Genomic DNA, 26,938 nt, shown 5'->3' with positions numbered 1-26,938 from the left:
TAATAAAACAATTTAGAAAGATAGTAAAGAATGATAAATACATTAAAAATTATGTTTTTTATGTAAACACTTTAAATTTGAAATATTAGCATAGCTATCACAATTTATTGTCTGATGATATTATTGGATTCATATATACCTTATATTGAGTAACCTAACAAATGTAGTGATAATGATAATGACTATAATAAGAATACATATGATAAAGCTTATAATAACATTTGCCTGTGATTTTTTAATTACTTTGTATTATGTGTCATTATATATCATCATTGTTTATATAAATGTGTTACTGAATAATGAGTGTTGGAGATAAAGAAAAGTTAGATGAATCATGAATTACAAATATACACAGGTAGATGACAGAAACATATAGACAAAGACACATACAATTCAATTTAATCATTCTTTATTATTACTTTTCCATGATCATGCCACATTACAACTATAATTTATGTTACTCATTTTCTTCATTTGCCTCTGTACCTAGTAGATTCCTAAAATATAATTAATTTCTTTATTATATATCCAGAAGAATATCAAACCCTAACAAACCATTGTCTTACTAATTTTTTGACTGTTTAGATCATGAACAGAGAAAAATGGACAAGAGAAACTGCTCATCTGTGCCTGAGTTTCTTCTGTTGGGAATTACCAACAAGCCTAAAATGAAAGTTGCTTTCTTCATAGTGTTTCTGATTATTTACCTCATTATTCTTCTGACAAATGTAGGAATGATCACATTGATCAGAATGGATCCCCAGCTTCACACACCAATGTATTTCTTCCTCAGCCACCTCTCATTCTCTGATCTCTGCTACTCCACTGCAGTTGGACCCAAGATGCTCTTAGACCTCCTTGAAGATAATAATCCAATTTCTTTTGTTGGCTGTTTTCTCCAACTCCTGATTGTCTCAATTTTTATAGATGTTGAATGCATGCTGCTGGCGGTGATGGCCTTTGATAGATACAAGGCCATCAGCAACCCCCTGATGTATGCTGTGGACATGTCTAGTAGAGTTTGTTACCAGTTTTTAACTGCAATCTATGTGTTGGGAACTATAGATGGTTTCATACATACCTCATTGGCATTCAGCTTATGTTTCTGCCACTCTACTCAGATCAATCATTTCTTTTGTGATTTACCTCCAGTCTTGCTTCTTTCATGTTCTGATACACATGTCAATGAACTGGTATTATTTATGCTTTTTGGTTTCATTGAACTAAGCACCATCTCAGGAGTTCTTGTATCCTACTGTTACATCATCTTATCTGTCATAAAGATTAGTTCTACTGGTGGGTGGTTCAAAGCTTTCTCCACCTGTGCCTCTCATCTGACTGCAGTTGGGATTTTCCAAGGGACTATGCTCTTCATGTATTTCAGACCAAGTTCTGCCTACTCTCTAAATCAAGATAAAATGACATCCATCTTTTACCTCCTTGTTATCCCTATGATAAACCCTCTGATTTACAGTCTTCGCAATAAAGATGTAAAAGAAGCGTTGATCAGGCTCAGAAGTAAATGGTGGCTTTAAGAGCATCTTATATGTAGAGAAATGCATTTGCAATAGCTATTTTGTATTCCAGCACTCCCATGAGTCAATATCATCAGTTTGTACAATAATCAGAATTTATGTTGCATGCTCCAATAATAAAATAATGGCTTCAGATTCTAAATATATCCTATTGTATTAGTTTATTTTGCTAATATTTAATTTTCATGTTAAGAAGCTTTTATTACCAATTCAACTTTAAAATATTTATATTGTGCTCTTCAGTTTTAAACATACTATGATATATGATTTATTATATGTTCTTATATGTGTATACTCTAAATTTCTTCACAGAAGAGGTCGATAATTCAAGGGCTATGTTTATATACCTGTGGAATAAAAATTGGTTCTATGAATTTGTGTTTAGGCTTAATTGGATCCCATGTTGTGAGAAAGAAAGAGAGAGAGAGAGAAGCATATATAGAGAGAGTGAGTGAGAGAGAGATGGACTATTTTTCATTTCATTGACTTTATTTTGAGTTTCATCTTCTTAGACATAAATGTATGGCTATGTGGTAGAGTTCATAATTAAGGAAATAGTCTTAACATGTCCATGCCAGAGTTTTCTTTAAGAAACTATTGATGTAACTATTGATGTAACAAAAACTACAATCAAAAAGTAACTTAGAAAAAATGATTTGTTAATCTTATACTTTATCCTTGCTATTTGTCAGGAAGTCAGTACAGAAACTCAATTAGGGCACAATTCTAGAGTCAGAAGCTAAGGCAGAAGCCAAGGAGCTATGCTCCTTAATGGTTTCCTTCCTATGGCCTTCTCATCCTACATTTTTTTATAGAACCTAGGACTACTATCCCAGGACCACAAGAGACTATTTAAGCTCCCTTCAATAACTAATTATGAAAATCCCCTTTATCTAGATCACTTTTTGTAATACTCATGGTTTTATTAAGTACCTCTTTTACCCCTGTTAAACAGTATGTTGAACACAGAGCTAAGTGAGATTCCACTTTTCCCTCACTTAGGGAAATTTTCTTATACAGAGATTTTTCTATGCATCCCAAGTTACCTACATTAGAGAACATAACAGAGAAAACAGTATTATCTAAGGATATACAGATTCCTCAAACAAAATAACTTAGTTTTACATGTCAATGGACTTTCTTCTCTAAGTGTTAGGTCTAAATTATGTTTTGAATGAATAATTAGAAAACCAAAGAAAGGAAAGACATATCAAAGTTGGGTAAAATATTTAAAAAAACATTTTAAAAGTATAAAAGTTACAGAATGCCTTAGTTATAACTAAGGAAGTACTTACACAGGAAATATTTTGAGATAGTTGTTTAAAGAATAGTTATTGTTATTGTGTCCTGTCCTCCTTTTAACATAATTGTAACCATTTTGTATTTAGTCTCTATTTTGCTCATAAGGTACAATTAAGTTTCAGTTCTCACATTCTGTTTCCCAGAAGTATTTATCCATAGCTATCCCTGAAGAATGTTTACAAGCAAAAAAATTATGTTTGAATTACTTATGCTCTGGTGTGTCAGTGTACTGGAACTCTACATGCATAACTCTCCTCCTACCACACTCAGGAAAAATCAGCTTACCAGTTAGCATATAATACTTTGTCTGCATGGCCAAAAATGTTGTACTTCTTCCTTGAATTGCATAGGTTCAAAAAAAGTGGGTTCCCAATGCGGAGAGTGGCAAGTTGGCACAAGATACCATTGCTAATCAAAGAGCTATCTCTAGTTGATAGTCACCTGAAGGAAAAATTAGCTCAGTGGAGTTTCACTGGATTTATCAAACACACTTACCAGCAGGCCTCATTTCTAGTGAATGTTACATCTGGATCTTATGAAGACATTTTCTCATTGTTTCCTTACTTCAGATACCTCTATTTTGCATTTCAAGTTGACACAAGACACACAAGCTCAGTAAGAGATCCTAGTATACAATCCTTGTGGGCTGGAGTTACCAACAGCCTCTCCATGTTTCTTCCTTTTCCTCTACTCCAGCCACAGAGAACTGTTGTTCTCTGGTACAAGATTATCACATCCTAAAGTAGTATTTATCATTATTCAGTTTCTTAAAATCTGTACCTGCAATGTAGATTGTAAAAATGTATTCACTCTCATAGCATTCCATGTCAATTAGCAGACAGAAACAGACATTTAAAAGTCATAGAATGTCAAAACATAGACATTTAACACTTATAACATGTTGATAAATTAAATATATGTTTACATAGTACCTCTTTAAATAGTATAAAAAGTGAACATAAATATAACAATATAGAAATAAATGTTATAGTCCTGTTCCTTCTCCCCACTTTTCTTTTTCATCTTTCTGTGATATGTCACTGAAGCACTAAAAGAGCAAATCAGCTTCCTGAGAACATATGGCCCTTAATTTGAATGCTTGCATAAAACCACGGGACTCTGTTTTTCATTAAAATTTATGTATTTCTTTTATCAAAAAAGAATGATTTTAATATCATATATCCCACTTACACATTCCTCTTGTTGTACTCTTTCATGTTCTTTCCCATCTGTGAGAATCCCCCAGGACCCAATGAGGATGACTTTGGCCAAAATATACAACAAAGGGGAAAAAGAACCTGTAGAGACCATCTCCAACAGATAGGCAAGACTCTCAGTTGAGGTATGGGGCTGCCCACCCATCTCAAAATTTTTAACCTAGAAATGTTCATGTCCAAAGGAAAGACAGGGGCAAACCATGGAACAGACTGAAGGAAAAGCCATCCAGAAACCATCCCACCTAGGTATCTATCCCATTTGCACACACTAAACACAGACACTGTTGCTGATGCCAAGAAGTGCTTACTGACATGATCTTGGTGTGGCTGTTCCCTGGAAGGTTCTATCACCAGCTGATCAATACAGATGCAGATACAGCCAACTATCAGACTGAGCCTGGGGACCCCAATGGAAGAGCTAGGGAAAGGACTAAAGTAGCTGAAGGAGATTGCAACCCCATAGGAAGAATAATACCATCTAAACCAGATCACTCAGAGCTCCCATAGACTAAACCACCAACCAAAGAGTATGCATGGAGGAATTCATGGCTCCAGATACTTGTGTAACAGAGGATTGCATTATCTGACATCAATGGGAGGGGAGACCGTTGGTCCTGTGGAAGATTGAAACTGTAGCATAAGGTGGTGAGGCAGCAGAGGGTAAATGCATGGGTGGAGGAGCACCCTCACAGACCAGTATGGGATAAAGGGTTGTAGAGGGGTATCTGTGCAGGGAGATATCATTTGAAATTTAAATGAATAAAATGATTAATTAAAATAAAATAAAGTAAGGTCTTACTGAACAATATGTTGATGTACTGTTTAGATGATCAATTTTAACTCTATGGATTAAGATCTCATTGTTGGCATCATCTACAAAAGACTTCCCAAACTAAGGATCAGGGAGTTTTCTTTGTGTTTGTGTTCACTAGGAATGTCAGAATGTACACGAATACAGTCTCATCAATGTGACTGGCTAAACATGAACTGGTTGAGGTCAACACAAACATGACAAAGTAAAGGTGGAAAAACTCACAAGTCTTCAACCAGACAAAAGAATTAGAGACAACTAAAAAATGCTGAGAGTGAGAGAAATAGTTTTCTCTAGGCAAGACCACACCAGTTGGCTACAAAATAGCAAATGGTCAGCACTAAAAACACAAGTTAAGGAACATTATACAGACTGATCAGATTATAGCTAAGAATGTATTAGTTTATACATGCAAGCATATAACAACAGTTAATAATATTTAATGAATAAAGAGGACATGAATTTGAAAGAGAGCAAAGAGAGAGATTTCAGGAATGAAGAAGAAAAGTTAAAGGATGCCACTATAATACCATCTCAAAATAAAAGATAGATATATAATAAAACCATCAAAAAGGAAACCATTAATTTCTCACCCACTTTCTGTATCAGGATGAATTTACAAAAGACATGTCACTCTCTAGGCTCTGTACATAACAAGAAAGAGTGATATTGGGGTGGAACTTAAGGGTTTTATAAGCTAATCATACTATTTTATTCTTGTTAAATGTCATTTCTATTTATGCACTACTCTATTCCATTCATTTTCAGTTTCATATAATTAATTAACTGTGGACCCTTTGTTTCTCAATGTTATATTATCCTTGCTGTGACAGAGCTCTGCTCTAGTGATGGGAAGTTAAGTTTTATTATGGTTTTATTTTCTGTAATGATTTGCATAAAATATAGTTCAGCAATGTTTGTGAAACAAATGGCATAACATTCACATGGTGTTTCATGAATAATTATCCATTTTTCACACATTATACAAAAAAAGAGAAAATGTTTATTAACCTCACCTGAGGTCTTATTATTTCCAACAACAGAAATAAGACTTAAAAAGATGTTTGTTTTTTTTTCCCCCCACTGGAACAGTACTATTCAACAGTTTTATTGATTTGGACTATAACTTGTCCAGATGACAATATTTTGGCAGAAGGAATTCGTAAATACCCCAATTCCTATATGGTATTGACATTATAAATACCAGCATCAATACAAAACCCTTTCACTAAGGATTATTTTTCATTAAAAAAAAAAAAAAAAAACAATTGGTCTATTCTATTCCAGTTAAGCTTATTTCTTTCATACTTTAAAATCATCATCTAAAATAAAAAGAGAAATCTTTAGTAATTTCAATATTGGTGTTAGTTTTAAAGCACCTATTCCTCTCAGGTTTTTAGGAAGAATGTTAGAAAGAAAATATATTTAATGGCCTTCAGAGCCAGCCAGTGTTAGTGTGGAACAGTTGGGCTGTAATTAAGACTATAACGTGGGGACCAGAAATCATAATCTGGATAGCACAGGACCCACAATAGAAACAAACAAGAATTGGGGAAAAAAGTCCACAAATGGTTCCTAATCGTATTCTGTTATACTTATAGACAGTTAAGGAGCCCAATTGTAATCAAAAAGACTTTACATAGCAACTGATGGAAACAGATTCAGAGACCCACAGCCAATCATTATGCAGAGCTTGGGGAAACCCACAGAAGAGGGAGAGGAAGGTTTGCAGGAGCCAGAGAGGTCAAAGACACTACAAGAAAAAACACAGAATCAACTAACCTGGGCCCAAAGGGGCTCACAGAGATTTAATAGCCAACCCGGAGGACCTGTCCTAGGACCTGCTTAGTAAATATGTTATAGATGTTTTGCTTGGTCTTCTTGTGGGATTCCTATAAGTGGTCTCAAGAGAAATCCCTGACTGTTGCCTGCTTTTGGGACCTACTGGGTCGCCTTGTCTACCATTAATTGAAGAAAATGTACCTAGTCATACTGCAACTTAATATGCCATGGCTACTTGATATCCATCAAAGCTGGCCCTTTTGTGAAGAAAAACAGAGGAGTAGGACATAGGAGGAGGTAGGAAAAGAAGGGAGGAGTGAATGGGGAGAAGAAAGGGAAGGAAAAATTGTGGTCAGGATGTTTAACAAAGAAGTATCATCTGCAAAGGACTGACATCTTCAGAGCAAAGCAAGCAGTTGAAATAAAATTGGGCTTAGATCACCCAGGCCCATGGATTGGTAGGATTAATATAGTCAAAATGGCTATCTTGCTGAAAGCAATTTACAGTTTCAATGCAATCGCCATCAAAATTCCAACTCAATTCTTCACTGAGTTATAAAGGGCAATTTGCAAATTCATCTGGAATAACCAAAAATACTAGAATAGCAAAACTATTCACAACAATAAAAGAACCTCTGTTGGAATCACCATGCCTGACCTCAAGCTGTACTACAGAGTAATTGTGATAAAAACTGTAAGGTACAAGTGCAGTGACAGACAGATAGATCAATGGAATAGATTTGAAGACCGAGAAATGAACCCATACACCTATGGCCACTTGATCTTTGACAAAATAGCTAAAACCATCCAGTGGAAAAAAGACACCATTTTCAGCAAATGGTGTTGGCTAACTGGTGGTTAGAATGTAGAAGAATGAGAATTGATCCATACTTATCTCCTTGTACAAAGCTCAAGTCTACATGGATCAAGGAATGCCACATAAAACTAGAAAAATTGAAATCTATAGAGGAGAAAGTGTCTCGAAGATATGGGCAAAGGGGAAAAATTCCTGAACAGAACAACAATGGCTTGTGCTATAAGATCAAAAATCAACAAATGGGACTGCATAAAATTGCAAAGCTTCTGTAAGGCAAAGGATACTGCCAATAAGACAAAATGACAACCCACAGATTGGGAAAAGATCTTTACCAATCCTAAATCTGATAGGGGGCTAATATCCAATATATGTAAAGCACTCAAGAAGTTTGACTCCAGAAAACCAAATAACTTTATTAAAAATGGGATACAGAACTAAATAAATAATTCTCAACTGAGGAATACTGAATGGTTGAGAAGCACCTAAAAATTGTTCAACATCCTGAATCATCAGGGAAATGCAAATCAAAACAACCCTTAAATTCCACCTCATGCCAGTCAGAATGACTAAGATTAAAAACTCAAATGACAGCAGATGCTGGCAAGGATGTGGAGAAAGGGAAACACTTCTCCATTGCTAGTGGGATTGCAAGCTCGTACAACCACTCCAGACATCAGTTTGGTGGTTCCTAAAAAAACTGGACATAATACTACTGGAAGATTTAGCAATACTACTCCTGGGCATATAACCAGAAGATGCTCCAACTTGTAATAAGGACAAATGCTCCACTATGTTCATAGATGCATTATTTATAATAGCCAGAAGTTGGAAAGAACCTAGATGTCTCTCAACAGAGGAATGGATACAGAAAATGTGATATATTTACAGAGTGGAGTACTATGCAAGTATTAAAAACAATGAATTTATGAAATTCGTTGGCAAATGGATCACTCTGGAGAATATAGTCCTGAGTAAGGTAACACAGTCACAAAAGAACACACATGATATGCACTCACTAATAAGTGGCTATTAGCCCCAAAAGTCAGAATACCCAACATACAATTTGCAAAACACATGAAACTCAAGAAGGAAGACCAAAGTGTGGATACTTCGATCCCTCTTAGATGGGGAAAAATACTCATGGAAGGAGTTAGAGAGACAAAGTTTGGAGCATAAACTAAAGGAATGATGTTCCAGAGACTGCCAACGTAGCGATCCATCCCATAAACAACCACCAAACCCAGACACTATTGCAGATGCCAACAAGATTTTGCTGACAGCATCCTGATATAGCTGTCTTCTGAGAGGCTTTGCCAGTGCCTGGCAAGTACAGAAGTGGATGCTCTTAGCCATCCACTGGACAGAGCACAGTGTCCCCAATGTAGAAGCTAGAGATAGTACCCAAGGCATAGAAAGGATTTGTAGCCCTATAGGAGGACCAACAATATGAACTAACTAGTACCCGGAGAGCTCCCTGGAACTAAATCACCAATCAAAGAAAGCACATGGTGGGACTCATGCCTCTAGCTGCATGTGTAGCAGAGGATGGCCTAGTCAGTTATCAATGGGAGGAAAGGTCCTTGGTCTTGTGAAGGTTCTATGCCCCAGTATAGGAGATTGCCAGGGTCAGGAAGCAGGAGTGGGGAGATTGGGGAGCAGGGGGAAGGGTAGAAGTGATAGGGAATTTTCGGAGAGGAAACTAGGAAAGGGGATAACATTTGAAATGTAAAGAGAGAAAATATCTAATTAAAATAACTAACTAAATAAATAAAATTGTGCTTAGAATAAACCCATTACTTATGATAGTGACAAGAAAAATAGACTATGATAATAAAGTAAGATGAATTATTAGTGTACTTGGTTCAATTTTACACATACAAAAATATAACAAATTATATCATATTGTTTCTTAACTCTCCTACGTTTACAACCCCTCCTAACGTCAGATACTCTTTATTTTTGTAATCCACTTAGACTAATTAACATTGCCCATGTTTATACAGAGTTATCAACTGACATTGCCCATGTTTATACAGAGTTATCAACTGAAACACATATAATTATAAGAGGTAACAATACTAAAACAAACACCCTGTTCTTCACTTATCAGTCATCAACTGATAGAATAACATAGCTAAGGGTGGAACGTCATGAGTCACACAACCAGACTAGCTTGAATGTTGTAGTGAATCTTGTATAGGGAGGGATAAATTGATGTTGTGAATTCATAAGGCCATGGTCTTCAATGCCTAGCAGACATCATTTCACAGCAGTTTCCCTCTCCCTCTGATTCTTACAGTCATTTGTCCTCTCTCTTTCACTATGTTCTTTGAGTCTTGGGATTAGTAGATATGATATGGATGCTACATTTATGTGTGAACATTCCACAGCAACTTCTTTTTTGTATTTCGACAAATTGTAGGTCTCTGTATTAACTCCTCTGTATTAACTCCTATGGTGCTTACCCATCCCTTGGGCAAGCACCAAACCCTGCAGACAGGAGAGTAGCATAATTAGCCTCTGAGAGGTTCCACCCAACACCTGACTGAAACAGAGGCAGAGACCTAAAGTCAAACATTGGTTAGAAAGCTGTAGTAATTTCCTATAAATTGGTGAATGCATTATAAAAATATGATACCTACATACAATGCTTCCTTGCTTATTTTAAAGTAATTTTAAGCTAGCAACATGGCTGTTCTGGCAAGGAATCACACCCAAAGATATAATCTAGCTGGAATGCCTTTAATCCCTAACAGTAAAGGTAAATTTACTTTGTAGAAGGAAGTACCATGTTTGAAAGTGATATATGCCATAGTGTAGGGGAATGCCAGGGCCAGGATGTGGGAGTGGGTTGTTGGGTGACCAGGTGGAGGGAGGAGGGGTAGGGGGTTTTCAGGAGGGAAACCAGGAAAGAGGATATCATCGAAATATAACTAAAGAAAATATCTAATAAAAAATAAAAAAGAAAGGGAGAAAGTTATAATAATTGAAGGATAGAAAAAATGATGAGTCAGAGAAAGATTTGACTGAGTCAGAGGTAAAATATGCCCAATGATATGAGAAGAGAAGAGGAATCCAGGGTATTTAAGAGCATCGAGGGAGAAAAACATGGTGTGGTGTAGTGTGGTGTGGTACGTGGTGTGTGTATGGCACTTTTAACAGGACAGTTTTCCAGAGACATGTTATAGAAAAAGCAACCTTGACACAAGTGAAGACAAAAATGCCCTGAGAATGAGAAGGGGCCAAAAGATTAGAACACATTACCAAAGTTAGTATGAGGCCAGGAAGAGCAATTCAGTCAGAAGCTGAATAAAGCTGGACTGATTCAGTCATTTTGGAAGACTAGATTGTAAGGAGGCTAGAGCTTTTAGGCTTAGCCCTATAGATCATTTGAGCAAAGAAGAAAATGCTCTAAGCTTAGCCCAAGCTACATAATCACACAGCTTGGTTACAGCTCTCATCCCATCACTTCATCTGAGGAAATAAAAAATGACATTAGAACTTACACATGGAAAGGTTTTTGGATGAGTTGGTGATCTTATTCCTCCATTGAGGGGTTCATTCATGGTTACAAATGGTGACCACTTCATGTTCCTTATCCACACAGCTAAGATCACTGTCATTGGTTTCTGGAAACGTCCCCATGCCAGGTCTCTGGCATGTACTTGAGATGTGCAACCCCCCCCCCCCGACTCTTGCCATTTTCACACTTGCATTCATTCTCCTGGCCCTCTAGCCTTCTCTTTTATCTCTCCCCACACCTGATCTTTACCTCCACCCATTTATCCACATTCCCACTCCTACCCAGTTCCCTCTCTCCATCTACCTCCTATGACTATTTTTTTCTGCCTTCTAAATAAGATTCAAACATCCTTACTTAGGCCTCTCTTCTTATTTATCGTCTATGGGTCTTTAGAGTGTGTTATTGGTGTCCTGTATTATATGTCTCATATATGAGTATATACCATGCATGCTCTTTTGGGGTACAAAAAATTTCAGGGACAAAGGTGGATCAGAGACTGTGAGAATAGTCAAATAATACTTGGCACCACTTGAGACCCATCCCTTGGGCAAGCACCAAACCCTGCAGACAGGAGAGTAGCATAATTAGCCTCTGAGAGGTTCCACCCAACACCTGACTGAAACAGAGGCAGAGACCTAAAGTCAAACATTGGTTAGAACTTGGGTACTATTATATGAGAGTTGGGCAAAGGGTTGAGGGATACAAGGGGATAGGAACTCCACATGAAGATCAACATAGTTAAACATCCTGGACCCTTGGGAGCTCTGAGAGACTGAGATACCAACTAAAGAGCATACATGACTGGACTGAGATACCCAGAAGATGTGTAGCTCAGTCTACATGTTGCTCCCCAACAATTGGAGCCACAGGGGCTATCCCTAAAGCAGTTGCCTGTCTGTGGAATCAGTTTCCCAACTGGGCTCCTTTGTCTGGCCACAGTAGGAGAGAATGTCCCTAACCCTGAAGAGACTTGATTTTCTAGTGTGGGGGATCCCCAAGAGGGGGATAAAGCATCCACCCTCTCAGAGAGGAAGGGGATGGAATGAAACAAGGAGAGACTGCAGTCAGGATGTAAAATGAATAAATTAATTAATTAAGAGAAAAATCTTATAGATGGATATTGCTATAGAGAGGCCTATGTTCGGTGCTTTTTGTTTGTTTTGTTTAATTTAGGATATCTATAGAACCCAGGGAAACCCCAAAGTTATAACAGGTAAGAATGAGCCATATTTTAAGGGAGTATATGGAAAACACAATATGTTATTAGTAGGAAGGATAATAGTAGGGGCAAGATGTAGATATACAGAGGGAGTGGAGGGGAAAGTAGCAAAGCAGCCATGGTACTCGGGGTGAAAATCTAGAATTAAGGATGCTTAAACAGCTACATGGTACTTACTAATTAATAAGTATTCTGTAAATGGAATTCTCTGGATAATTTGTGTAACACGCCTGTTTATGCTGGTCAGTGTTATGCTTTGTGTGTAGAAGATTTAAATCTACAATAATTTACTAAATGTAAACTAACCATTTTAAAACAAATGTAAATAGATGCAATATTATGAGTTGTAGCATAGTAAACATGGGTATTCTGAAATGCACTATACCTTACAAAGTGGCTATTCAGGGAGCTTTCTCCACAGATGCAATGGTGTGCATTGTCAGGACAATCATGTAATTTAGTGTGCTCTTAATAATTGTGTAGTATGACATAACATTATAAACCCAGGATTTATAATGCCCCTTTTCATTTCAATAACTGATTCAATTTTGCACAGTGACAGAGATGGGATTTGACCTATGCCTCCATTCTCTTCTAACAAAACAGACTTTTAGATCAAAATAGGGAGTGGAGTATATAGTAAAATGTTTCATGATAATACTCAAGATTTTTTTTTTCTGTAGGCATGACTCTTTTGTATTTTATTTTTGTTCTGTGTGTTTGTTTATTTTCATCATCTATGATAACTATTTATTTAGGACTCTATTGATATTAGTATTTGGAATCAAACAAATACCTTGGGCATAGGATTCCAGAACAATTTTATTTCTTATAGATATCATATCTTCATTGGTGATAGAAAAATGATACATGTTGAATTCTATGATATCACACAACACTAAATATTATGTAACAAAACACCACTATTTTTACCATACCCACCTCTAGTCTATATTAAGATCTCCCAATTTTATCCTCAAATGCCCTTTGCTGAGGCAAAAAGAGCTGATAAAGAATATTCTATATATAAGAAAGTGACTAAAATATCTTAGGTAACAAAATATAAATGTAGTATTTAGATCTCTATCCAAATTAGAATGCAATAACATAGATATCAAAATACTAAGTCCATTTTGAAAGTGTATAATGTCATATTAATAACAGAAGAGTGTATTATTGAATACCCCACAAATATCACATTTCAGATTTTCCTAATTTTCAAATCATTGGTTTAAGTAAGAGCAATGAAATTATTTGATAAATGAATTACACGCAACATTTTCCTTGAATTTACTATACATATGTATTTTTAATTTGAAGTCATCATTTTACCTCACACAATTTGTATTCTTATTTTTAATAACCATTCACCAGCATACCTACCAGGAAATATTTAACATGATACTTTTACTGATCTATTATTTGTAGATAATTCTGTATAGCCACAACTATATGTCATGAAGAGGAAGTCAAACAAGACCCACTCCTATGGCCATACAAGAAGTAATGAATACAGATGAATCATTTTTATAGAAATGATGAAAGAACAACTTTTAGTGAGAAGAGCATTGCTTAAGATGACCAGAGTTGGACTGGAGAGACAGCTCAGAAGTTAAGAGCACTGACTGCTCTTCTGAAGGTCCTGAGTTCAAATCCTAGCAACCACATTTTGGGTCACAACTATATATAATGAGAGCTGATGCCCTCCTCTATGGTGTCTGAAGACAGCTACAGTGAGCAGGCCTAGAGCCAGAGCTAGAGAGTTGGCTCAGTGGTTGAGAACACTTACTGATCTTCGGGAGTTACTAAGTTCAAATCCCAGCAACCACACAGTGGCTCACAGCCTTCTGTAATGAGATCGAATGCTCTCTTCTGGAATGTCTACAAACAGCTACCGTATACTTACATATAGTAAATAAATAAAAATCTTTAAAAAATAAAAATAAATAAATAAATAATGACCAGAGTTGAGGGGTTTGTTGCAGAAAGCAAAGAAATGAGATAGAAAACAAAGAAAATAGCCATTATTAGAAGAGAATATATTTCAGTTTTGTTATTGGATGTTTGGTTTTACTAAATGCAGTACATCTTGTGAAAAAAGTTCTGTGTGGCATCTGATGTGCATCCATTTATTAACAAGGACACAGAATTAAAAGTTAAGTCTTGATCAAAGCTCTGGCTGTATTCCTCAGAGAAATAGGTGAGATGGGAATCTAATTAATCCTGCTTACATACAGACCAGTGAGCATACACTAACATATTTAAAAACCAAGAGCATGACAGAAAAAGAGTGTGATGTGCATATTTTCCAGGTACTGGAGATAAGGGCAGAATAAATAATTGAGGTAAGTTTCTCAACCTCTACATTTAAACAATACAGAAAAATATTTCTTACTTTCTTTTTTAACCAAGTAATCATGTTCTGTGAAATCAAATTATGGGGAATATGCCAAAGAACAATAATATAACTTGATGTAAGTTACATACAGACTAAAATATAATGGCTATTGGATCTTCTTGCTATATTTGTATGAATTTAACTACCTTCATTTGACACTTATGTAATTTTATAAAGGATTTTATGATTCATTTAGTAATCACAGTTTATTTGTAAAACACCTCTGTAAATGATATGAAAAGAAATATGAAGTGATTTTTCCTCAATTTTTGGTCAAATACTAACAAAATAAAAACATTACAAATCAAGAGCTGTGTAAGTTCCATTAGAACCATAAGCCATAGGACTTATAATAGACAAATCAAATTAATTTATCAATGTACATGAACAAGCAATCTCTGGCATATACCTATAAAAGCAAAGATTAACACAAGAAACAGAAGATGTATATTGAGAAGCCCCTAATATTTACAGATATCATCAGGTTATTGTATTAATAAACCAATGACACAGAGGTATTGTGTAACAATATTTTTTACATTGACTTGATAATCTTACTTTATGTGAACTTAGAGTTTGGAATCTGCTAATTCCTACCTTCAGATCATAAAAGCAATGAGTGCTAACAAGTGACTAATAATTTAGTGAAATAATGAACTGTAGCACAACCATAACATAGCAATTTCCATGAATTTATTTGTATTTGATATGATCATGAGAGGTTAAACTATGACTATTTATTAATGTTGTATGTATAATCCTTTTGATCAATTTTAGGAAAATTTTTTATATAAATTTTTGAACTTCATATACACTTTTTTTGTTTCTCTCATGGGAATTGTGATCTTATAACTAATGGTAAGCTTCTCAATTCCACCACCTTATGATGAGCACAAAAAAATCTATATTAGGAATTATTAGTTAAGTTGAAAAAATTATCAACTGTACATTTTAAATATTTGCAAGAATTTTTAATGATCATGTCATTTGAAGAGTAATTTGTATTGAGAATATCTTATAAATATACAAAATGAAATTAGATTCTGAATACTGACTACAATTTTCTGGGTTAGATAGATTAAACTCAAGTCTATCTATTGTATTAATGCTTTCTGCATCTATTCAGGTAAAGAACAAAGAAGAATGGATGAAGGAAACTGCTCTTCAAACACTGAATTTGTTTTACTGGGAATCACTAATGACCCTAGTATGAAAGTGGATCTATTCATTGTATTTCTTCTTATCTATCTCATTATTCTTGTGGCAAATATTGGAATGATTGTTTTGATTAAACTGGAGCCCCAGCTTCACACACCAATGTACTTCTTCCTCAGCCATCTCTCTTTCTCAGACCTCTGCTATTCCACTGCAGTTGGACCAAAGATGCTGGTTGACCTAATGGTCAAGCAGAAAAACATTCCTTTTGTTGGCTGTGCATTGCAATTTTTTTTCACCTGTATCTTTGTAGATGCTGAGTGCATGCTGCTGGCAGTGATGGCCTTTGATCGGTACAAGGCCATCAGCAATCCTCTGATGTATGTAGTAGACATGTCCAGTAAATTTTGCTATCAGCTACTAGCTGGAGTTTACCTAGTAGGAATGATAGATACGGTGATACACACTATAATGACCTTTGGATTATGTTTCTGTGGATCTAATGAGATTAATCATTTTTTCTGTGACATCCCTCCTATCCTGCTACTATCTTGCTCAGATACACAGATCAATGAGTTAATCACATTTGTTATTTTTGGGTTCATTGAACTGAGCACCATCTCAGGAGTCCTGGTCTCCTATTGTTACATCATCTCATCAGTCTTAAAAATTCACTCCACTAATGGGAGGTTCAAAGCTTTCTCCACCTGTGCCTCTCACTTAACTGCAGTTGCCATTTTCCAGGGAACACTACTCTTCATGTATTTTCGTCCTGCTTCTGCTTACTCTCTGGATCAGGATAAAATCACCTCACTTTTTTATACACTGGTGATCCCCATGCTCAACCCTCTGATTTACAGCTTGAGGAACAAGGATGTACAAGAGGCCCTGCAGAAACTGAAAAGCAAAATATTCTTTTAAATAAAGTTGCATGCACTAAAAAGTATAAATGTATGCATACAAGCAAGCCCTCATTATTTTATTTCATCTGCATATTATGACATAAAACCACCACAATTCTAATACACTCCAAAGTCAGAACATACCTGTTTTCTGATTCTTAATGTTTTTTACAGTTTTTTGTTTGTTTGTTTGTTTGTTTGTTCTGCTTTGTTTTGTTTTGGTTTTTGATTTCAGAGTGCATGGCACTTTATCTTTGGAAAAATTCCAAAATTATAAATAGTTCTAAAATGTTTTCTTTAAATTATTGAATATATTTAATTTGAATCTTCGACAGGTTCAGCTTTCTTGTATTTTATCTTTAAATGATTTGTGCAAATGGGTTCCTCAGTTTAGTAGAAATTATATCTTTGTTAAACATGTTTTAAATAAAGTAAATTATTCGTAATAAAAAAGCAGGTTAGTGTAAGCACTAGCAAAGTGCTCAAGTCTAGACCATAATAAAGGTAAGCTCTTCTGAAATGCAGACCTTTAGTTTTTGGCCTAAAGAAGTACAGACACAACTGTGAGAAGAAGAAAATACTTTAGATGCTAGAAGTGAACATTTGTCCATCCTGAGGCAGGAAAATGAGACTTCATGAAAAGTAAGCTTCAGATGCAATATGCTAGGAGCAAATGGTACTGTTTCCTATTCCTCAGGTTATTGGAGATGTTGATCATGTTGACTGTACTTTGAGCAATCCACTCCCATGAACACCTCATGTCACTCTTATGTCACCTCCTACTTATTCCTATTTGATAATTTGAACTACTTCATCTTTGAAATGTCCATCCAGATATTAGATGAAATTTTAATAAAAGTACTTACTGCATATTCTTGTTATTTTCCTATTCATTTATTTTTATTCTATAATATTGATGATTTTGGAGGTTTTGCATGTGGGACAAATAATAGAGTAATAACGTTGAGAAGATAGGATCTCCAGTTTATCATCACAAACAAAACAGGTGAAGTAACTGTAATGATTCAATGTTTATATGTTGTCTTCATGACTTATGCAGGTTTTTATATCAGTTAAATATGAAAGAATAGAAAAGGTAAGGAAGTGGCCCTGTGAGGTCTCAGCCATATCTTAACTCAGTCACATCCCTTCAACTGTTTTCTTACCACTTCTAAGCCAGCATTAATTGTTCAGCCTGTGATTCATAAATAAAACTCCCTTAAAGATATCATTCTCTTTACTATTTGTCCCTGACACAATGTTGATGAAAAATAAATATATATTTTTAGAACTTCAGGTCATATAATAATTGTATAATATCTTACTTGGTATCAAGTTATAGATTGCTTTCCGTGATTTGTATAGTTGAGATATTTATGGTTCTATGAAAGAAAATACTGTTGATATGGATGCCGAGGTATCAAACAAACAATGTAACTTTTCACATTATTTACATAGGAAGGAAAAAACACTCATCTCATTACTTAAGAGATTTTTAACTACTCAATTTTTCTCTGCTCAACTTTATTAAGTTAAAACAATGAGGGAATTATTTAACACCATGGAAATAAGACCAAAGTTGAAAGATCAGAAAAATAAATCCATGACACAGTATATTATTGATTAAAACTTTATCTGCAACTACATCTCTCATGTTAGGTTTCTTATAACTGCAATTATATGATATCTTTTGTGAAATATTCTAGAATGGAATTAAATCTCAAACAGCCTTCTCCTTTTGAGGGATTCTGTGAAGATTATCAGAATCATGATAGAAACAGTCGATGGGAAAGAATGCTTCCAGAAAATAACGTTCAAATCTCCACTTGTGTCCTCTGTAGTAAATGTATCTAAGTCTTTCTTTTAAAAACACAATTAAAAAAAAGGAAGAAGAAGAAGCACTCAAAAAACAATAACAAGCAAACAAACAAAACCTCTACTAAAACAAAGAGTGAAAATATGCATGGAGTCTGTTTTGTGTCACCTAACTACTCCTGAGCACACAGCCTCCCCTGAAATGTGGTTAACATACCCTTTAGAGAGACCTAATTTTCCCTTTCCCAGCAACCATCAATTGTAAATAAATTTTTAGTTATGGTTAAGAATTTGTGTGTACTTCTGTTCTTTGCTGGATTTTTTTTCTGGTTTAAGCCAGCAGATGTCTCATGTTGTCAGTTTTTCCATCAGTTCATATGTGTATCAACTCTGTTGAATGTTGAAAACCCTTTTTCCTAATGTCATTTGTGATGCCACACACACTTAATGAGATAGAAACCATACTTGACACTGCTAAAGAGATCAAGAGTCTTAGACAAGATACGTCATTAGCCCTTGGGGAAAACTACTATATCATTTTGCCATAGAATGTAGCAAATATAAACAAACAAACAAAAGTCCAAGTATATAATTCTATACCCATAGATCAGTGTATTAATCAACCATGATCAGAAAAGTTTCTTCTTGTAGTAGATAATAATTAACATTCAACCCACAACTGAATAATGTACACAGAAGGATAGACTTTGGAGAAATCAGTACTAAATGAAATGTCTTTATTAAACCAGTGCCCTAGGACTCATGGGTGTATGTGAAAAGAAAGGAAGAAATATTGAAAAGAATTACTCTTATTTTTAAGTATGTACTTATGTGGTTTTCTAAGTGGAAGTGTGTGTGTGTGTGTGTGTGTGTGTGTGTGTGTGTGTACTTCTTGAGTCCAGAAGAAGTCTCAGACACTGTGCATCTGGAGTTATAGGCAGTTGTGAGCTGTCTGAATTGAGTTCTGGGAAGTGGACTCCAATCCAGTACAAAGCAGTATGTACTTTTAACCACCAAAGAAACTCTCCATATTATGTTTTCATTAAGCTTTCTTAAAATGATGAGCAGTATCAGAGCAAGAAACAAGTTAAAATAACCCTACATTCCAAATTCAACTATTGATAATTTACTATCATTCTGTATTGATAAAGATGTAACCATTGTGTGGGGAGATGGGACAATCATTCAATAGAACCCACTGCTCTTTTGGGAAAAAAAAAAAGCCCAGGGTGGTGGTGTATGACCCATATTTTTAATACGAACACTGGAAAGGCAGAGACACATCAAAATTTCATTATTAAGTTGAATCTGTAGCCATTTCAAGAGGCTCTCCAAAAGACCATTATTTAAATAATAGTACAGATTCATACCTTGTACAGTACACATTCGACCTATGATTAAAAAGTAATAAAGCAGACAACGGTCCTAGAAGAAATCACAAAGCACATCTCCTTTATTCCTAAAAATCAGATAATTTGCTTGGAGTATAAAAATTAAAGAACTTGTTTTTCTGTGGGATGAGTATGATGATTTTTCCCAAGGTAATGGTAGAATCATTAATCTGTTCCAACACTAATATTTGAAAATTTTCAAACATTATTATTGTAAGTGCCAATGACCTGACCATGTCCAATGAAGGACTGAAAACTCCCTTAGAAGAAAGACAACAAGAGCAGAGTGATGCTGCATAACAGCATGAAATCCTCTGGACATGTAGTTGTAGGGGCTCTACTCTCTCAGGTATACCTATTGTTATTGTGCTAACTGGTAGACCTCATTCCTTGATTTCTAAAGCCATTTTCTATTTCTCTTGCATGGGTCACAATGGTTAGAGTTAAGAGTTGTCTTTTTAAGAAACTCATTTGATAGTTGGGTTAATTTGTTAACATTTTCTTCAACCAAACCAGATTTATTGATGTAAGAGCTCCATTCTTCCCTGAGAAACCAGCAGGTATGTCATTTTTCTGCTGTTGGCATATCTAAGGATCAGTGTTACGTAAAGAGACCTGGGCTAAGCAAGTGAAAAAATTTAATGAAGAGGGAAAAGTCATAGAGCTGGATGAGCTGAATCTTGGTTTCAAAATCTTGGGCAATGAGAACCAAGGTTTGAAGGGTGCCCTACACCACCACCATGCCCATCAAGGTGTTGGATTAAGCTGTGGTCTACCATAATAGACAGAAAGGCAGCCCTAGGGCACCCATTCTTGGGAAAACCCAATAGAACTTGGTCAGTCATATGGGCTTAGTTGCAAGGTGACTATCACACAAAGAGGAGCCTGGACATTTTTGGAGCTATGCAGACAGAGAGACTCTCACTACACTAGAAGAAACTCTTCTGGGGATGTTTTATGGGACCTGAAATCAAAACATTTTGCGATCAATAGTAATGCTGTGTGGTAGGAGAAAGGTAACGAAAATAACAAGTTTTCTGGATAGACGTAGATAAGTTGACTCATCTTGATCTCAAAGGAGGATCAGCATGGTCAAGAATAGAGAGGGATTTGGCCCTAAGTGAAGAGAAGTGATAGTAGCACTGGCATTGTAAAGCAGCACATAGAAAACTTTAGAAGGGGTAGTGAGACAAATTGGAGAAGTTGAGGGTTTTTGGATCATCTGGACCCATGTATGGAGCAAATTAGGGGAGTGGAATCATCTGGTGGTACAAGGTGAGATTTGATATAGTTTCCTTGTGTTAAGTATTTGTGCTTGCAGCACCTGTTCAAGCTGGTAAATGTCTCAGGACCCTTGAACAACTAGTGGAATCATGGGGACAAGCTGGCAGTGGATATCAATTGTGCCTACAGGTGTACAGGTGTAGACCAAACTCTATAAAGCTTATACTGAACCCCTGTGTCATACCTCTTATTCCATAGATTATGGTGTATATTAAGGGGTTTTCTTGATTTTCTTTGGTGGCCCAAAGGACCTGATACCCAATAGAATGATTGATGCCTGGAGTCATACTATGGACAGAGGAATTCTACAAAGATAGTAGGGACCTTCATTATATTCAGGGTAGGTAAGACAGACTCTGAAAATTTGACCAAAGTTCAACAGGTACAATACTGGGGGCTTTGGAAATAGAACAGGCCTGGATAGAAATTGCTACTAGGGCACTATCAGACATTGGAAGGGAGTAGAATCCTTTAGACCCATAAAGGCTTCTTTTACATGGAACTTCCATATGCATTGGAAATTTTGTGGTTGGAGGAGAAATAGAAATGAAAATATAAGGATCATCTTGTTGGGAGTAGGGGGTAGGATGGAATGGCTACCCTAAGGAAGCAAGGCCTTATGTGAGAAGATGAGAATGTGGGTTGGGTCAAAGGGATGGTGTGGGAACAGGGTAAAATAAAGGATGTGAGATGGAATAGTGGACCCTAAATGGTGTTTCTCTGAGTCTAGTTGCTGTTGTAGAAGTGAACACCATGATATGAAGACCCTGCCAGTTACACTTTAAGGTAGCTTGGATGGAGCAAAGAGAATGCTATCTACAAGTTGTAGAGGGCAAGCACCACAAACTGGCCTGAGTTGAAGGCAGTTGAATTGTTACCAGATGAGTGATTGAATAGTTCATAAGAGAGGAGATAAGTTTGTCAGGTAAGAGGAGGCAAGACAAGAGTGAAAGAAGTTTCCCAAACTTTAGTTCAAAAGCATAAAGAGGAAATGTCACTTTATTTCCTTAGAAGATATGATGAGATGAGAGAAATATCCAAGCTGTGAGAATACACAGCATGGACTGAGGTCAGAGTGTTTTCCTCTCTGTTATAACTGTGTCTAGGCTTAGGCCTGGAAGCTTCTAGCCTTCATACAATCTAATCTTCCAAGCTGATTCAATCTCGTTTGTTTATTTGTTTGTTTATTTTTCTCACCTTCAAAATGAATTGCTTTGCATGGCTTCATACTGTTAGGGTCTAAGAATCAACAAAGAATGATGCCCCAGACTCAAATAATATGCAAAAGCAAAGAACTTTTATTCAGCTGAATTTCCTGCTTGCGAGGGTCTCCCAATTCAGCAATAGAGACACCTGGTAGACCTACAGGCCCAGCTTTTATTGTTTAGGAAGGGTTATATGATTTTCACCTAGATTGTTAGCTCTATCTCTTGAAGTCTGACTGATTCTATAATTTATTAAGCTCTGGAGACTTCCCAGGGAGTTGCTTACTCATTCTAATTGCCTATTCTTAAATCAGGCCAGGTGACAAGGTATTTTCAGTTTGGCTACCTGTGGCTGACCAAAGGTTCCTAGATCCAGGTTCTCATTTCCAGGAAACAGAAAGTTATTCCTAGTCTACCTAGGCCTAGTAAAGTCTCCAAAGGAAAACTGGCAGTTTTCTATTAGTTTATCAGACTTCCCTTGATCAATGTTAAAATTCGTCTGCTAGAGACATCATGTAGTTTAGGGGGCATAGTTTAGAAGTGAAAGAGTACTAACATATTAGGTCGGTTGAATCTATGTGTGGTCAGAGACAAACTTTACTTGAGTTTTCTTTAGGTGATCTATTAGTGTGCTCTACTTTTCTAAAAGCTTGGGGCTGGTAAGGGTAGTGGACCTATCATGTTTTCTCTAAGACTCAGGTAAGACCTTAGGTAATTTAGAAGTGAGTTCAGAGTTATTATCAGATTGGGAAAAGTTGAGGATTCTCAATTGAGAGATAACATTAGTTATTAAAAGAATGTTGCAAGTTTTGTCCTCTTGTTGGTTGTAGGGAATGCTTCAGCACATCTAGAAAAGGCACTATTGCAAACCAGAAAATATTTGAAGCATTTGAAAGTGATCACATATAGAAAATTTACTTCCAGTTGCATCTGATTAAACACACACACACACACACACACACACACACACACACACACACACACATCAGGCTTGGTGGGTTGGTATTACAGGGGAGAGATTGGCTTGGTGTGTTGGCATATTTTTCAAGTGCAATTCAGTTCCTTTAAAAAAAGATTTTGTCTTCTGAAAAGAGAAAGAAAGAGAGACAGAGAGACAGAGAGAGACAATGACAGAGAGAGAGAGAGAGAGAGAGAGAGAGAGAGAGAGAGAGAGAGAGAGAGAGAGAGAATTACATAGGTTTAGAGAAAAGGGTGGGGGATATGTCCTTAGTATTAAAAAGCTGGTTAGGTATTAGAAAATATCTTGCTTTGAGAGGTGTTTACCATCCTGAAGACTGTTATTGTTGGGATCTTTAAACAGGGATGCTTTAAGTTTAGAAGTAGACTAAGTTTAGTAGGTAGTAAATGGGAAAAGGCAGCAAAGTAAAATTGCTGTGCTGGCCATATCATTTCGCATGGTGACATGGACAGCATGCACCTGGAATGGACTCTTTTGAAAATTAACAGGTGGCCTGAAGCAGGTTAAAATGTGAGAGGGCTTGTGTTTCCTTTTGTCTGGAGAAATCCCTGTTTACTCAACATGACTGAGTGTGATAGAGAATATGGAAGGCATATTAGGAGTCTCTGTACACTGATAGTGAGGAACCCTTAGAGAGGTGAAAATCTCAAGAAGATAGTCAATTCTGCTGGTTGACTAGTGGGGGTAAGGCAAGGAGACTTCTTTGATGATGGAAGCATAAGATACAAAGGCATAACCTATGACTTGAGGCCTTTCAAAGGAAAGAACTGTCATCTCTGTAGAACATGAGGTCGAAGTAGGTAATGGATGTTATTGAATGTGTGCAGGGTGAGGCATAAAGAAACCTATGGTTTCAGTACATGAATAAAGGTGGTTGGGTACAGCCATGGAATTAGAAGAAGTGTTGAGTGGTGGACTAATTTGAAAGGAGATGGGGGTGTTTTCAATGAGAGACTTTGCAGAGACAGAGAACAGGGGTAGGCAGGGAATATAGTCCTTTATAAATGAGCATTTATGAAAATATTTGCAGGGAATATACAATGAGTACATTTCCTGAGATTATATTATTAGATTTACAGATGAGCAGAGAAGCTGCAGCAAGAGCTCACAGTGGCATAAGTGGGCATCATTGGGCACCATTGGGTGGTGGTATCCATAATCAGAGAGAGAGTGGTAATGGGCAAGAAGGAGGGGACAAAGAAGTGACCCAAATCTCTGAGGACAAAGCTCCATTGTCCTGTCACATATAAGGAGAGGTATTTAAGGAATTTGGGGAGGCATAGAGCAGTAACTGAGGGGAGATTATATTTGAGTCTGAAAAAAAAAATGATTTCAGTACAGGAGAGGTGGTTCATGGGGGAAGTGAAAGGCTGCCTCATAAAAAGAGTCCCAGAATACTGGGATCTAGAACAGAAGAAAGTAAATCGTGCCTAAGAAGGAGAAGAGTTCAGTTTGTAGGGGTGGTGAATGGATAAGAGATTGAGAAAGGCAATCCAAGAAGAAGGATTTGTGACTGGGACTTAAGGGAAAGCAGAGAGAGTTGTCCTGGAGGAAGGATTGTTGGACTTTGGAGAGAAAAACCCTATATTCTAGGGAAAGTAGCAATTTAAGGTCAGTTTGATTTACAAAGTATGTTTCATCAAAACTGGCTTACTTAGTAAGGAAGGCCCTATATCCAAAAATCAAAGATACAAAAATTTTAAATTGAAATGACAAAAAGTTTTTAAAATGTTACAATAGTTTATTCTCTCCGAAATTAAAATATCACACAGTCTCACATCATATTTTTTATTTAAGTTTTATTGCATTATGATGAGAAAAGATACATAATTTCAATTTATTTGAATTAGTTAACATTTAAAAACATATTTTGAGTAAATAGATTTACATCACATTCTTGTTATCATTTTTTCCAATTTTTATTAGGAATTTAGCTCATTTACATTTCCAATGCTATACCACAAGTCCCCCATACCCACCCCACCCACTCCCCCTTTTTGCCCTCACATTCCCCTGTACTGGGACATATAAAGTTGGCAAGTCCAATGGGCCTCTCTTTCAAGTGATGGCCTATTAGGCCATCTTTTGATTAAGGATGTTGAATATTTTTTCAGGTACTTCTCTGCCATTCGGTATTCCTCNGGTGAGAATTCTTTGTTCAGTTCTGAGCCCCATTTTTTAATGGGGTTATTTGATTTTATGGAGTCCACCTTCTTGAGTTCTTTATATATATTAGATATTAGTCTCTTATCCGATTTGGGATAAGTAAAGATCCTTTCCCAATCTGTTGGTGGTCTTTTTGTCTTATTGGCTGTGTCTTTTGCCTTGTAGAAGCTTTGCAATTTTATGAGGTCCCCATGTTAGTCTGGTGTATGGATCCACGTGCTCTCTTTTGGTATTATTTTATTATAAGTGCCCTTTAAGATAGAATTCTGACATAGCTAAGCCTTTTCCAGTGTTCCAATGTCCTAGAAAGTCGTTGAGCTGACCATGGTCTTGGAATTCAGCAAGAATATTGCCTATTCAGTGACATTCAGAATTGCCTCTGGTATTACACTATCACTTAGAATAAAAGCCAAGTTGCTCCCATATACAGGAATTTACAATGGTTTAGAAAGTAGATCAGGCTGTGGTTTTAGAGTATTGCATTATTCATGAGATGGTTAGCTAGAATGGAACTCCCTAATTAGAACCATGACTTGGGTGTGAAAGCCCTTGCCCTAGGAGTGTAAAGACTTCACACCTGGCTTCTAAAACTATAGCTGACCTTATATAGGGCTGACTTTGACTCAATTGTTTTATTGCCCAGTTCCTGCCAGTCTTTGTGTTTACATTCCTCTGTTTTGTGTGAGAGTCATTAAGCATCCTGTAACCTCATTTGTACCTTGCCGATGAGTCACCTAACTTCTCTATTTTCTTCTGTATAAAAAGTTTGATGCTCAATTTGACAAATTACATTCAGATTCTACACAACCTCTTGTATTGCATCTGTCTGTCATTCATTCGCTGACTCCTTACCCATCTGCAAATAGAGATTGCTCCATGCAGACAAAGGGACCCAGAGTGTCTGTGGCACTGTATGTTATTTTAACATAACATATCACTATTAGGTTTTTTTTTAAATGATTTAAATAGATAAAGTATTTTTGTTTGTTTGTTTTGATTTTAGTACAGCTTAAAATCTTGACTCTTACTGTGGTACAAATACAAAATAAGAACAGCTTTTGGAGCTGGGCGTGGTGGCACATGCCTTTAATCCCAGCACTTGGGAGGCAGAGGCAGGAGGATTTCTGAGTTCGAAGCCAACCTGGTCTACAGAGTAAGTTCCAGGACACCCAGGCCATACAGAGAAACCCTGTCTCTAAAAAACCAAAAAACAAAACAAACAAACAAAAAACCAACAACAACAAAACAGCTTTTGGACATTGGAATTCATTATAAAAAGACTGTACTTGAATGCCCCTCACATCACCAAAGGATTTTACCTCCATAGTAGATAAGCTAAGAGTTGACAATTCTGCTGTGCCAAGGAATTAATTGTAGGCAAAATTTTTGGAACAGATTTTCTGCTATGGTCAAAGCTATTTGACTTGAGTGATTGTT

The 26,938-nt window shown here is 36.3% G+C and overlaps 2 protein-coding genes across 2 annotated transcripts; both read left to right on the top strand.

Moving 5' to 3' along the window:
• The first annotated feature begins 545 nt into the window (after positions 1-545).
• LOC110289847 (olfactory receptor 5W2-like) lies at positions 546-1,596 on the top strand. Its single transcript, XM_021156248.1, has one exon. The coding sequence runs from the start codon at positions 603-605 to the stop codon at positions 1,533-1,535; it is 933 nt and encodes a 310-aa protein (XP_021011907.1). The 5' UTR covers positions 546-602; the 3' UTR covers positions 1,536-1,596.
• Positions 1,597-15,744: 14,148 nt separating this feature from the next.
• On the top strand, positions 15,745-16,680 carry LOC110289838 (olfactory receptor 5W2-like). The gene has a single exon (XM_021156236.1). The coding sequence runs from the start codon at positions 15,748-15,750 to the stop codon at positions 16,678-16,680; it is 933 nt and encodes a 310-aa protein (XP_021011895.1). The 5' UTR covers positions 15,745-15,747.
• Positions 16,681-26,938: the final 10,258 nt, after the last annotated feature.

The sequence above is a fragment of the Mus caroli genome, chromosome 2 (assembly GCF_900094665.2).
Source record: "Mus caroli chromosome 2, CAROLI_EIJ_v1.1, whole genome shotgun sequence".
NCBI lineage: Eukaryota > Metazoa > Chordata > Mammalia > Rodentia > Muridae > Mus > Mus caroli.
This window is presented reverse-complemented; position numbering and strand designations above follow the sequence as displayed.